The sequence below is a fragment of the Rana temporaria genome, chromosome 12 (genome assembly GCF_905171775.1).
Source record: "Rana temporaria chromosome 12, aRanTem1.1, whole genome shotgun sequence".
NCBI classification, from domain to species: Eukaryota; Metazoa; Chordata; class Amphibia; order Anura; family Ranidae; genus Rana; species Rana temporaria.
In genome coordinates, this window is record NC_053500.1 from 92,433,861 (window position 1) to 92,447,111 (window position 13,251).

Below are 13,251 nucleotides of genomic sequence, written 5' to 3' on the forward strand. Positions count from 1 at the left end.
TAACCTCTTGGGAGCAACTTTGTTCTCTCAACCTCTATGCTGTCAGGTGCAGCCTGTCTGGAGCCGGGTGGAGGAATTGACCTTGGTATAGGAGGTCCGCTGATACCGGCAGGAGGATTGGAGGTCGGGTGTTGAGCTGTAAGAGGGTCGTGAACCATGGCCTTCTCAGAGTCGGGATAGAAATCTCGCTATTAGAGCAGTTGGGGGAAAGATATACCCCAGTTCGAAGTCCCATGGGCGAACTAAGCAGTCTGTCCCTAGAAAAAAAAAGAGACCGCCGCTCCAGATGAGTGCACCTCGGTGGCGAGTGTTAACTCAGGAAAATCCAATGGGTGCAGGCAATGCACGAAGCATAAATGGAAGCAGGAAAATATGGACAGCCGCACTCCGATAAATGTAAACAAACAATAAAAAGCCTTTAATCCAGTAAAAAAATCACTGCACAAAACAGAAAAACAGCAAACGGTGGGATGATATAGCTGACGCGTTTCACATTGTTATGCAATGCTTAGTTATAGCTGGAAACATAAAAAAATCTCATTTATAGATATTCCAAAGAAAAGGGTCATGTGATAAATCCAGTCTGTGATTGGTCCAAAATGATAGTAATCCCATACATCTGTGAGTAGACACAGCAGAGAGAAACTACATTCATTGGAATCAGGTGTAAAGAAATTCAAAGATCAACTGACAAAAAACAATTAACAAAAGTCAATTAAAATTAAGTGACAACAATCGTAGCATCTGCTTGTGTAACCAGATATGGGTGTGGATGTGAAAAAGGTAAAAAAAAAAAAAAAAAAAAAGTATGAAAAAATAAGATGGAGTGAATAATAGAAATAATGAAGCCATCCGATTGATCTGGTGTATATATATAACCCCAATATCATGATATGTGTATAGGGATACTAGATGGTATAAACATAAAAAAAGCAGTGACTGTAGTATCCTGCAAGTAAAATTGTCATGAATGGGGAATAATGAACACATGGTGTACTTCACTGCGATATGTGAACTCACATAATGACGTGAGAATTAGTGACAAGGTGTAGGCACTAGATTAGTTTGTGAATGTGCAAAAGGCAGGAAGAGGATCAAAAAAGTGAGCGCAGAATTGCTACAAAGTGTAGTAATCAGTGGAAGGACTAATTGATGTGGGCAAAAGTAAAAACGTATAGGAGCTAAAGTGAAAACCGTGAATCACGGAAAGCTAGCGGCACGATCCATAAGCATACAGAGTGAATGATCCATCTCACAACAAGTTATCTCGCTGTGAGAGACAGTACTAAAACTGCATGCATGACTGCCCATGCTGTGAACCAGCAGCAGTAAAAAGTAGACACATGGGACAGTGATCTATGAAAACATGTCACTAAGCGCAAGTATGTAGAAGGGCGTATAAATATACCATATATGTGTGGAAAATGTGCATAATGGATATACAGAACACCAGGTTGGATGCCGTGAACATGGGAAATGGAAGTGGAAATATAAAAAATGGAAATGTGGAAAAAAACAGGAATAAGAAAGGGATTATGTGTAAACGAATGCACAATGGAGTAAATAACCCCTTGTGTATAAAGTCAAATGTGAATAATGACAAATGTAATTATGATCAATGAAAACATTGCAATATAAAGTGTCCTAGAGGAATACACATGCGAATGTTATATATGAAACCAAAAAATCCCATTATTGATTCTAGGCAATATTTGCTGTAAATATAGAAATTGCTTTATTAAAAGTTGTTTATAGTAGAACCTTAATGAAGTCAAATTATGTTCATACGGTCTGTGTGATAAATAATGCACATATGAAAGTCTGTCTGGACATGAAGAATATGTATAGTAACTGAACTGTCCTGACAGACGTAAGGTGCATGGATAACCGAGAAAGTTATGTGGGACACTGCAAAAAAAAGATTCAAGTGTGAGGTAAACTTGAAAGATAAAATAATGGACTGTATATCCATTATGCACATTTTCTAATATATATATATATATATATATATATATATATATATATATATATATATATATATGCCCTTCTACATACTTGCGCTTAGTGACATGTTTTCATTCATAGATCACTGTCCCATGTGTCTACTTTTTACTGCTGCTGGTTCACAGCATGGGCAGTCATGCATGCAGTTTTAGTACTGTCTCTCACAGCGAGATAACTTGTTGTGAGATGGATCATTCACTCTGTATGCTTATGGATCGTGCCGCTAGCCAGCACACTGTCATTTTTTTAGCTTTCCGTGATTCACGTTTTCACTTAGTCCTTCCACTGATTACTACACTTTGTAGCAATTCTGCGCTCACTTTTTTGATCCTCTTCCTGCCTTTTGCACATTCACATACTAATCTAGTGCCTACACCTTGTCACTAATTCTCACGTCATTATGTGAGTTCACATATCGCAGTGAAGTACACCATGTGTTCATTATTCCCCATTCATGACAATTTTACTTGCAGGATACTACAGTCACTGCTTTATGTTTATACCATCTAGTATCCCTATACACATATCATGATATTGGGGTTCTATATATAAACACACCAGATCAATCGGATGGCTTCATTATTTCTATTATTCACTCCATCTTATTTTTTCACACATTTTTTCTTTTTCTTTTTACCCTTTTTACATCCACACCCATATCTGGTTACACAAGCAGATGCTACGATTGTTGTCACTTAATTTTAATTGACTTTTGTTAATTGTTTTTTGTCAGATGATCTTTGAATTTCTTTACACCTGGTTCCAATGAATGTAGTTTCTCTCCGCTGTGTCTACTCACAGATGTATGGGATTACCACAATCATTTTTGACCAATCACAGACTGGATTTATCACATGACCTTTTTCTTTGGAATACCTATAAATGAGATGGTTTATGTTGTTTCCAGCTATGACTAAGCATTGCATAACAATGTGAAACGCGTCAGCTATATCATCCCACCGTTTGCTGTTTTTCTGTTTGTGCAGTGATTTTTTACTGGATTAAAGGCTTTTATTGTTTTTTACATTTATCGGAGTGCGGCTGTCCATATCTTCCTGCTTCCATTTAAGCAGTCTGTCCCCTCGGCTGACAGGAAGGGTGCTCCGCAGAAGAACCTCAGGCATTTGGTATTTGCCGCTAAGTCGATCTCTGGGACTCCCCACACCTTCGTAAGAAGGGAGAATGCTTGGTGGCTCAGAGACCACTCGTTGTTTGAAAGCGACTCTCTGCTCAGGTAGTCGGCCAGCATGTTCTGCGCCGCCGGGACATATACCGCTTTCAGGTCCAGTAGGTGTACTTGAGCCTATTCCATTATGGGGCGAATTTCTTCCAACAGTGTGTGACTTCAGGTAACGGCCTGTCTCTGAATATAGGCTACCGCAACCTTATTGTCTATCCGGATAAGGACACTCTTCCCCTGTAGTAAAGGTGCAAAAGCTATGAGGGCTTGGAAGGCTGCTCGGAGCTCCAAATATATTTGAGACTATGCCCTGAGCTGGGAAGTGCCTTTGTCCTTGAGCTGCCTAGTCCTGGTAATGCGCTCCCCAACCCCTCCGGCTGGCATCTGATGTTACCACCTCTGGATCTGGAGGAGCTATTGGCCTGAACCTTCTGAGGATGAGTCCACCACCAAAGCGAATGTTTCACCCAGTTTGGGATACGGATGGTCTGGAGCATTGAGACTCCATTCCACTGCCTGAGAAAGGCGTTCCTGCAGAGCTCTCATGTGCCACTGGGACCACTGCACCATGGGTATGGTCGATGACATGGACCCTAGCACGCTGAGGAAGGCTCTGGCCGGCAAACGTCTGGACGACAGTAGATTCTGTATCTTTCATACTAAAGGTTCTACCTTCTCTAGAGGCAGCTGCACCCTGTTCAGCTTTGTATTTAATTCCACCCCCCAGGAACACCATAACTTGAGTAGGTTGAAGACTGCTTTTCCGCCAGTTGATCAACCAGCCAAAGTCCTGGAGGGTTGGGATCATAATCTCCCGCTGATGGAGCAAAGTTTGCCGATCTTCTGCTAGGAGCAGAATGTCGTCCAGATAGTGGTGCACCCGCAACCCCTTCTCCCTGAGGAGTGCTATGAGAGGTAGGAGAATCTTGGTGAACGTCCTGGGTGCTGAAGAGATGCCGAATGGTAGGCACCGGAACTGAAAATTACATTGGCTGACAGAGAAGCGGAGAAACTTCTGGAATGGATGGATCGGAACGTGAAGATAGGCGTCCGATAAATCGACTGATAGCATCCAGTCTCCCAGGTACACTGCCAGTAGGATGGATTGGAGGCTTTCCATTTTGAAGGCTTCTATTCTGATCCATCTGTTGAGTCTCTTCAAGTCCAGGACAGGCCGTAGATCTCCTGATTTTTTTCGCACCAAAAATAAAGGGGAATAAAATCCCCTCCCCCTTTGGTGCGAAGGAACTTCTACGACTGCCCCCTTTTGAATTAATTCCGACACATATTGAAAAAGTAGCTGCCTTTTGTCTGGGGAAGATGGTATTTTGGTAGGTTGGAAGACATTCCCCGGTAACGCCCCCATAAAGCTCCATTTGTGGCCGTATTTGACAGTGGAGAGTGTCCATGGGTCCTTTATGTGCTCTGACCAAATCCGAGCGAAACTCCTGAGCTGGGTGGGCAGGCGACCCTTCAAAAAGGACTTCTGCTGGTCCCCCAAGGTGATGGCCTTTGTCTTCTGAACCCTCATAAAGGAGGGGCGAGAAGTCTTCCAGTCTCTCCTGAATTCTTTGCCGGGGCGATAGGACCTAGCTTCCCTGTACCTGTCCAGTAGGTTGCGCCTGAAGGCAGGGCCTCTCTGAGGCTTGGGTCTCCTATCGGAGGGAATAAGCCCCGACTTTCCCCCAGTGACCTTGGAGATCGCTGAATCCAGCTTTGCACCAAACAAGTTTGTGCCATTGTACGGTATCTTGCACCAATTAGATTTTGAAGCCGTGTCAGCGACCCAGGGCTTTAGCCATAAGGCTCTGCGAGCCATCACTGAGGCTAGCATAGATCTAGCAGAGGAGCAAATGATATCGACTAAAGCCCCTGCCATGAAGTCACTGGCTAATCTGATTTCTTGCAAAGAAGAGATTACCTTCTCTTGGAGGGACTTTTCAATATTGGCCGCCCATGCAGAGATGGCTTTAGCTATCCCCGCTGTGGTGATAGCTGGCCTGCAGGCGCCCCCTGCCGTAGAGTATGCTTTCTTTAGCTCCAGATCGATCTTACGATCGAGTACATCTTGGAAGGTGACTGCGTCCTCAATTGGCAGAGTAACGTGCCTAGCGAGCCGCATTAGGGACGAGTCGACAATGGGAGCATTAACAAGGGGAATGACCTTGGATTCCTTTGAAGGGTACATTTGGGCAAGTTTATTTGAAAGGCTAGGCCGCTTGTCTGGTTTTCCCCATTCGTCCTTAATGAGATCCTCCAATTCCTCAATGAAGGGAAATAACTTGGGGTCCCTCCTAAGTTCTGGGAAGTACTTCCCGATCTTCTGAGGTTCCACCATGTCTTCTTCCCAGCCGATAGCTTCTTGAACGGAGCGGGCAAAAGGTTCAACTAAGCCGAAGTTGAATCCTGATACTAACTCACGCTTCTCATAATCAGAATGGGTTTCTGCTACCTGGACATAAGGGCCGGGCGCTGCCGATGTGCCCGGGGTAGGGTCATTAGATAGAGGGGTCGAGGTCTCCAAGATTGACTCCCGTACTGACACCCTTATGAGTTCCGTAGCCACTCTGGCATCTGCCTCCTTTTCCTTGGTTGCTTCATTGAAGCAAGTGCAACAGGCTAGCTTCCCGGCAATGCTGGAGCACCGCACACCCAGCAAGCGTTTGCTGCAGGACGGGTATGGTAGCTCTGTTCACGGTGAAATGAGGGTGACCGTCTGCGGTAAAATGGGCTGTGATGGGAGCGGCTGCGCCTTGATCGATGGTAGCAGGAGGGTGATCTTGAGCGGGTTCTGCGGGACCTCTTGCTTGATGCATGGCTGTATCTCCCTCTATGCCACGGGCTTGCGTCTCTAGACCTGATGGGACTGCCAGAAATGCAGAGTTAGTGGTCAGGCACTCTTTTGTCTCTTCACTACTTACCTACTTTGGACGGCCTCCTTACCTTGTTTGCTGGTGGTGGTCTGCGTGGGCTCCATGAAGAAGCAGAGACAGCAGCAGGTGTGGTGAACTGAGGGGAGAACACACAAGCGGATTAGAGGGGAGCCAGAAGGCCAGAAAGGCTGGGGCAGAACAGGGGAAGGCAAAACCTACCCGAGTGGCAAAAAAGCCGGGATTTGGGCAGAGCAACAGCTCAAGGGAAGAAAAACAAACTTTCTGTCATTTTAAAAACCGCACCACGGTCGCAGCGCTGATGACGCGCATGTGCAGTAGCGTCTCGCCTGTCCCGGCGCTATCTTGGATGAGGGCGAAACAGGGCGCCGACGTTATCATTCCGCTGCGCGCATTCGCAGAGCGGCCGGGAAGACACGGCTGAGCGGCAGACTGTGTAGGACAGCAAAGCCCAGCAGACTCTGTGGGCTAGTTCAGCAAACATAAAAAATGAGAAAGAAAAGTGGTACAGAAATGAGACACAGCTATAGAGATAAAAGAGAAGCCACTGCATAAAATTAAGCTTCTTTAAAGCTTGCCGACATGCCAGGATGAATCCAAAAGAAAAACCCCTGAGACCACCAGAATGGGGTTCCCACCATAAAGCTCATTTAGAGACTGTACAGGAGGGACTTCCAAACAGGAGAGGCTTGAACCTGCTGGGGCGATTGCAGTAAGAGGCATGCTTGACGTCCAATCTTGTCAGGTGAGGATAAAAAAAAAGAAAAAAGAAAAAAAAAAAAAAAAAAAAGTGCGGGGTGTCTCCTCTTCAAATTTATAGTTAATCAATCCTGTCAGGTTGTGGGGGCGGAGTCACAACCCAGTGTGTGCTGCCATTAATGCGTCAGGAAAGCGATTTGTATGGGGGGAAAAATTATTTCATACAGGTAGTGTGTAGCATGACCACACAATTGTCATTCAAAGAGTGACAGCGCTGAAAAATGGCCTGGGCAGGAAAGGGTTAAAGGTGCCCAGTAAGCAAGTGGAGAAAACAGAAACTAAAAATTGTCAGTATTTTTTACTTATTTATCGCATGCAGGCTTTTGTTATTGACTTTCACTAATGTTTCATGCGATATTTACCAAGCATATTTGCTTTATACGGTAAATACTGCATAAAGCAGTAGTGAATTACATTTTCAGGATCGCATTCAGCATTTCGGAAAACACCTAAATACAGAATGTGATCCAGCTCTGTGAATGGAGCCCGTAGCTCCAATGGAATACATGGATTATACTAGAGGTCAACTGATATATTGGCCAATTTTTGGCACTTTTTAATTAATCAGCGTCGGCTGATTGTTTTAAATAAAAGCTGATTTACTTGCAAATACCTTCTATATCATAGAAGTCATTGCAAGTTGCCTGAAATTTCCCATGGAGCGATTTGTCTCTGGGCTGCCTGCCAAGTGTGAGAAAAGAGAAACAATGTTTCTACTTATCAATGAACTGAACTCTGTGTGTAGAAGTTCTCAGTTTAAGCAATTTGAAGACAAAATCTTTTCTGACACTTGTTGCTTACAATTAAAAATCCTGTATTTTCTGCTAGAAAATCACTTAGAACCCCCCAAACATATACATATATACACATACACACACACACACATATATTAGCATAGACCCTAGGGAATAAAACAGCGGTTGTTGCAATATTTTATGTCACACGGTATTTGTGCAGCGGTCTGTCAAACGCAATTTTTGGGGAAAAAATACACTTTAATGAATAAAAAAAAAAAAAAATAGAAACAATAAAGTTAGCCCGTTTTTTTTTTTCTTTGTCCAAAAGTTTTGATTACCTGTTTTTGTGCTGCTTCCTGATTCCCTTACTGAAGATGGCCAGGGGGCAGCACCCGAGAGCTAAAGGAGAGATCGGCTTCAGGTGCCGACATTGCGGGCGCCCAGGACAGTTAAGTGTCCATATATTTACAAGTCAGCAGCTGCAGTATTTGTAGCTGCTGAATTTTAATATATGGACACTTACCGGTCGGCGGAACTCCGCTGCTTTCACACTGAAGCGGACAGGCGTCGACGGTAAAACGCTGCTAGTTTAATTTTAGCGGCGCTATTCGGCTGCAAGCGGGGCACTTATAACCCAGCTAGCGGCCGATGAAGAGGTTAAATGCGCCGTGTAGCACTGCTGCAGAAGCGCTTTGCAGGCGCTTCGGCAGCAGTGCCCATTCATTTCAATGGGCAGGAGTGGTGGAGGTGCAGTATACACCGCTCCAAAGATGCTGCTTGCAGGATTTTAACTACCTGCCAGCGCACCGCCTCAGTGTGAAAGCCCTCGGGCTTTCACACTGAAATTGCAGGGGAGACGTTTTGCAGGCACTTTACAGGTGCTATTTTTAGCCCAAAGGCGCCTGAAAAAACACCCCAGTGTGAAAGGGGTCCAACTGTTAGATTTTATGAGATAAAGGGAAAATTAAAAAAAAAAAAAAAAAAAAAAAAAAATCGGCCTAACATATCAGCCCAAAAAAAATTGCCGTCATATATCGCCATCGGCCGCCGCAATTTCTAAATATCGGCCAGAGAAAAACCCATATCGGTCGACCTCTAGATTATACCTCCCCATATAATACATTATAATATGCATGTGGTATATGCAGGGCCACCATCAGGGGGTACACGTGTAAGGGGCCCGCCCAAGCCAGAAGATGGCATGACTGGTGCCGTGCTTTGCGTTATATAAAAAAAATTATACAAGCATCAGCGGTTCTTGCGTCACTGAGTTTAGAACAGCCCTCAAAATTTCCACTCGCCTACTAGCATTTGGCGAGTGCATTTAAGCTGGGGGCGAGTGATGACAGGGCTGCATGACCAATCTCCCTCCAATCTGTGCCTACACTTAGAGTCCCGATGAGATTGGCGGCCGAAGAGGAAAGGTGCATGCTCGGGAAAAGTAGTCTGTTGAGCCGCGCACAGGCAGAGCAGTACACAGGTGCTCTCCTTACAATTCTCATTAAGCCATGGGACCTAACAGTATGACCTCTCTGAGCCTGCCCCCCTCCCCCGGGCCCCGACCAATGTAGCTGGAGAGCAGAAAGTAATGAGTGAGGTGGAGGATTGCAAAAATTACCACTCCGGTGCAGCGCTCACTGAAAGTTGCCCTGACATGAGCGGCAGCCTTCTAGTTTGTGCAGTTTTCTTCTCCTTGTGCTCTATGCAAGTTTAGCCTGAGCACTGTGAACAGACTGGTCTCAATGTGTGATGTGCGCTGTCAGTGTGCGCTGTGCTATGGGGTCAATGGCTGTGCAGTTGTGTGGATCTCAGCACTGGATTGTACTCCCTCCCGCTGTGCTGCAGCTCCTCTCCTCTCTGCCAGCCTGAATAAAAGGGGGAAGTGGGGACATGCAAGCGTGGAGCCGCACACACAGGCTCCTGATGATGAGATGAATGGGAGAGAGAGGGAGATATGGATGGGAGTTGCAGAGGAGACAGCAAGAGAATGGGAAAGAGACCCAGTTCTAGTGCCCTGTCCCTCTGGTCTGCCCCCAGTGCCCTGTCCCTCTGGTCTGCCCCCAGTGCCCTGTCCCCAGTGCCCTGTCCCTCTGGTCTGCCCCCAGTGCCCTGTCCCATTTTGTTAAAGTTGTTGTTGGTAATATTTAATTTTGTAACTTGATTCTGCATAAAACATTGTCATTCCATGATATCATCTATGAGGGCGTGTTTACGGGTGCAATTAGGCGCAGGGCAGTGTATGAATTAGGTGGGGCAACTGGTGGCGAGTAACTCTTAAGGCCTGGCTAGTGGCTCAGGACTTGAAATTTTGAGCCCTGGTTGTCTGAACTCTTTACTGCCACCTCTGGCTACTATGTTTATGTGCAACCTTTGTGTGATCTGTACTGTGTTTCTCAGTGCATTTTGTGAAAACGACCTAGGACCAGGTAGGAAGACCATCTTTACAAGTAGGGGCTGTGAGGCAAAGGAAGGGGAGTTGTTTGTGTACAGGGAGGGGCCATAACCATGTGTGTTCACAGGTTTGTGTATACCAGGGCTCCACAAATCCTGGTCGCCATGGCGACTAGAAATAGTGTCCTGGCGACTTGGCTTGGAAGGTGGACAAAAAAAAAGAAAAAAAAACTTTTTTTGTGAGCCGACGCCATCTGGTGGTGGCCGTTGGTATTACAAGTTAAAGCGGGAGTTCACCCATTAATCTATTTTTTCAAACTATCCCCTTAGCTTCATGCTCGTTTTGTCTAGGGGAATCTGCTAGTTGTTTTAAAATATGAGCATTACTTACCGTTTTCGAGATGCATCTTCTCCGTCGCTTCCGGGTATGGGTCTTCGGGAGCGGGCGTTCCTTCTTGATTGACAGTCTTCCGAGAGGCTTCCGACGGTCGCATCCATCGCGTCACTAGTAGCCGAAAGAAGCCGAACGTCAATGCGGCTCTATACTGCGCACCGACGTTCGGCTTCTTTCGGAAAATCGTGACGCGATGGATGAGACCGTCGGAAGCCTCTCGGAAGACTGTCAATCAAAATAGGAACGCCCAGTCCCGAAGACCCATACCCGGAAGCGACGGAGAGGATGCATCTCGTAAACCGTAAGTACAGCTCATATTTTAAAACAACTAGCCGATTCCCCTAGACAAAACGAGCATCCATCTAAGGGGAAAAAGTATATTGTACGGGTGAACCTCCGCTTTAAGCATTACAAGTTAAAGCGGGAGTTCACCCAATTATTATTTTTTTCTCTTTTCCCCTTAGATTCCTGCTCGTTTTGTCTAGGGGAATCGGCTAGTTTTAAAATATGATCCGTACTTACCGTTTTCGAGATGCATCTTCTCCGTCGGCTTCCGGGTATGGGTCTTCGGGAGCGGGCGTTCCTTCTTGATTGACAGTCTTCCGAGAGGCTTCCGATGGTCGCATCCATCGCGTCACTAGTAGCCAAAAGAAGCCGAACGTCGGTGCGGCTCTATACTGCGCACCGACGTTCGGCTTCTTTCGGAAAATCGTGACGCGATGGATGCGACCGTCGGAAGCCTCTCGGAAGACTGTCAATCAAGATAGGAACGCCTAGTTCCCGCAGCCCATACCCGGAAGCGGCGGAGAAGATGCATCTCGTAAACGGTAAGTACGGATCATATTTTAAAACAACTAGCCGATTCCCCTAGACAAAACGAGCATGAAGCTAAGGGGAAAAAGTGTCTTGTGCGGGTGAACTTCCGCTTTAAACAGCAATTCTAATGTCATTTTTCACTGCCATCTTCTTCCCTCTAATTAGAACCCCCAAACATTATATATATTTTTTATCCCAACACCCTAGAGAATAAAATGGCGATCGTTGCAATTCTTTGTCACGCCGTATTTGCGCAGCGGTCTTACAAGCGCACTTTTTTGGGGAAAAAAATTACACTTTTTTTAATTAAAAAATAAGACAACAGTAAAGTTATCCCCATTTTTTTAAATATTATGAAAGATAATGTTACGCCGAGTAAATTCATACCCAACATGTCGCGCTTCAAAATTGCGTCCGCTCGTGGAATGCCGACAAACTTTTACCCTTTAAAATCTTCATAGGCGACGTTTAAAAAAATCTACAGGTTGCATGTTTTAAGTTACAGAGGAGGTCTAGGGCTAGAATTATTGCTCTCGCTCTACCAATCACGGCGATACCTCACATGTGTGGTTTGAACACCATTTACATATGCGGGCGCTGCTCACGTATGTGGTCGCTTCTGCGCGCAAGCTCGTCGGGACAGGGTGCGTTTTTTGGCTCCTAACTTTTTTAGCTGGCTCCTAGATTCCAAGCAAATTTGTCAAATCCTGGTGTATACAGTGGTGAATTATGGTTTACTAAAATGGGGTGCCCCCTTTCATTTAAAATTGTCCTACACCTTCCTTCTCAAGTGGCTATTTGGGGCCCTTGGTGACTGTGTGGGTTACCTGGTGGCTGAGCAGGGTCCCTGTGCTGGGGCTCTGGTGGCTGTGAGGGGTCACAGTTCCTTGGTGGCTGTGCGGGGTCCCTGTGCAAGGTCCTTGGTGGCTGTGCAAGGTTCCCGATCCCTGTGCAGGGTCCTGGGTTCTTGGTGGCTGTGCAGGGTCTTTTTTTGCCGCCCCTCGCAAAGTGCCGCCCTGGGCCAAAACACAGCACTGTGTGTATGTGAGGGGCTGCCATAGACACAGGTGTGGGGGGGGGGGGGGGGGCTGGTATATATACAGATGTGTGTGTTGTGGGGGGTGCTGACATATATACAGCATCGAGGGAGGGCCGAGTGCATACAGGTGAGGTGGCCAGTGAGCGGATTTGGTAGAATGGCCCGTGGGCAAGCCCTGGGGAATGTTGGTCATGCTTTTTTTTTTGGGGGGGGGGGGGGGGGTCAGGCCTAAAGCTGTGCAAGGGGCCCAACAATTTCTGATGGCTGCCCCGGGTATATGAAATACAGATCCCATAAAAAATAAAAAAAAAACACAGATATATGGAATATAGCTCCATGAGAATACAGTACACAAATGAAGTATATAGTTGCAATATAATACAGTATACATATCCAATGCATGTATAGAGTAGTCAGGGTCCTGTCTCACCAGAACGCAGCGTTGAGACTGAGGTGGAGCAGTGCGCTGTGCCGAGGCCTTTCCCAAACCAGTACGGCCTGCAGGTGTGTGACGAGCGGTTCGTAGCTCTGCAGGGTCCCTAGCAAGATTTCCTTCACAGCTCGAATCTGTTCTTCCTTGTGCTGTGCAGCCGAGCCCCGTCTGACCCCACTCCTCGTTCTCCTCAGTCCCGAGCATTCAGCACCCGTCGTTCTCTGCGCCATCTTGAATTCACCGGGTTGTCAACATTGACGTCACTCTTAGGCTCTTACGTTAAAAGATAAGAAATAATAAGTTCACACTTGTTATTTTGGCCACAAAAATCGATTATTAAAAGAATAACAAGTCCGCGTTACGTAAAAAAAAAAAAAAAAAATACTGGCATATCAACAGGTGAGCAGAGGTCAACCAACCACCGTTGTGAGGCTCAAGCGCCTGCGCAAACCTATCGCCCATCGCATAATATGGTGGTGTTTCGGCAGATTAGGCGACTCGTCAAATTTTGTAACGGAAGTGACGTTTCATCTCAGTATATCCTTACTGAAGGAGTGCGGGTGTAGCAAGATGACGGGGCCAAACGTCACTTCCGTTTCAAATTCTG

General features: G+C 46.0%; 1 protein-coding gene across 3 annotated transcripts in view; it reads right to left on the reverse strand.

Annotated features, from left to right (window-relative positions):
• The window catches only part of RETREG3 (reticulophagy regulator family member 3), a 493,168-nt gene extending 480,026 nt beyond the window's left edge, over positions 1 to 13,142 (reverse strand). Inside the window, exon 1 of one of the 3 annotated variants that reach the window (XM_040331843.1) lies at positions 12,642 to 13,142. In XM_040331843.1, coding sequence (XP_040187777.1) covers positions 12,642 to 12,874 — 233 coding nt within the window. In that variant the 5' untranslated portion in view covers positions 12,875 to 13,142. The remainder of the gene's footprint in view (positions 1 to 12,641) is intronic. The other 2 variants (XM_040331841.1, XM_040331842.1) reach the window with 2 other exon arrangements.
• Between the last annotated feature and the right edge of the window lie 109 nt (positions 13,143 to 13,251).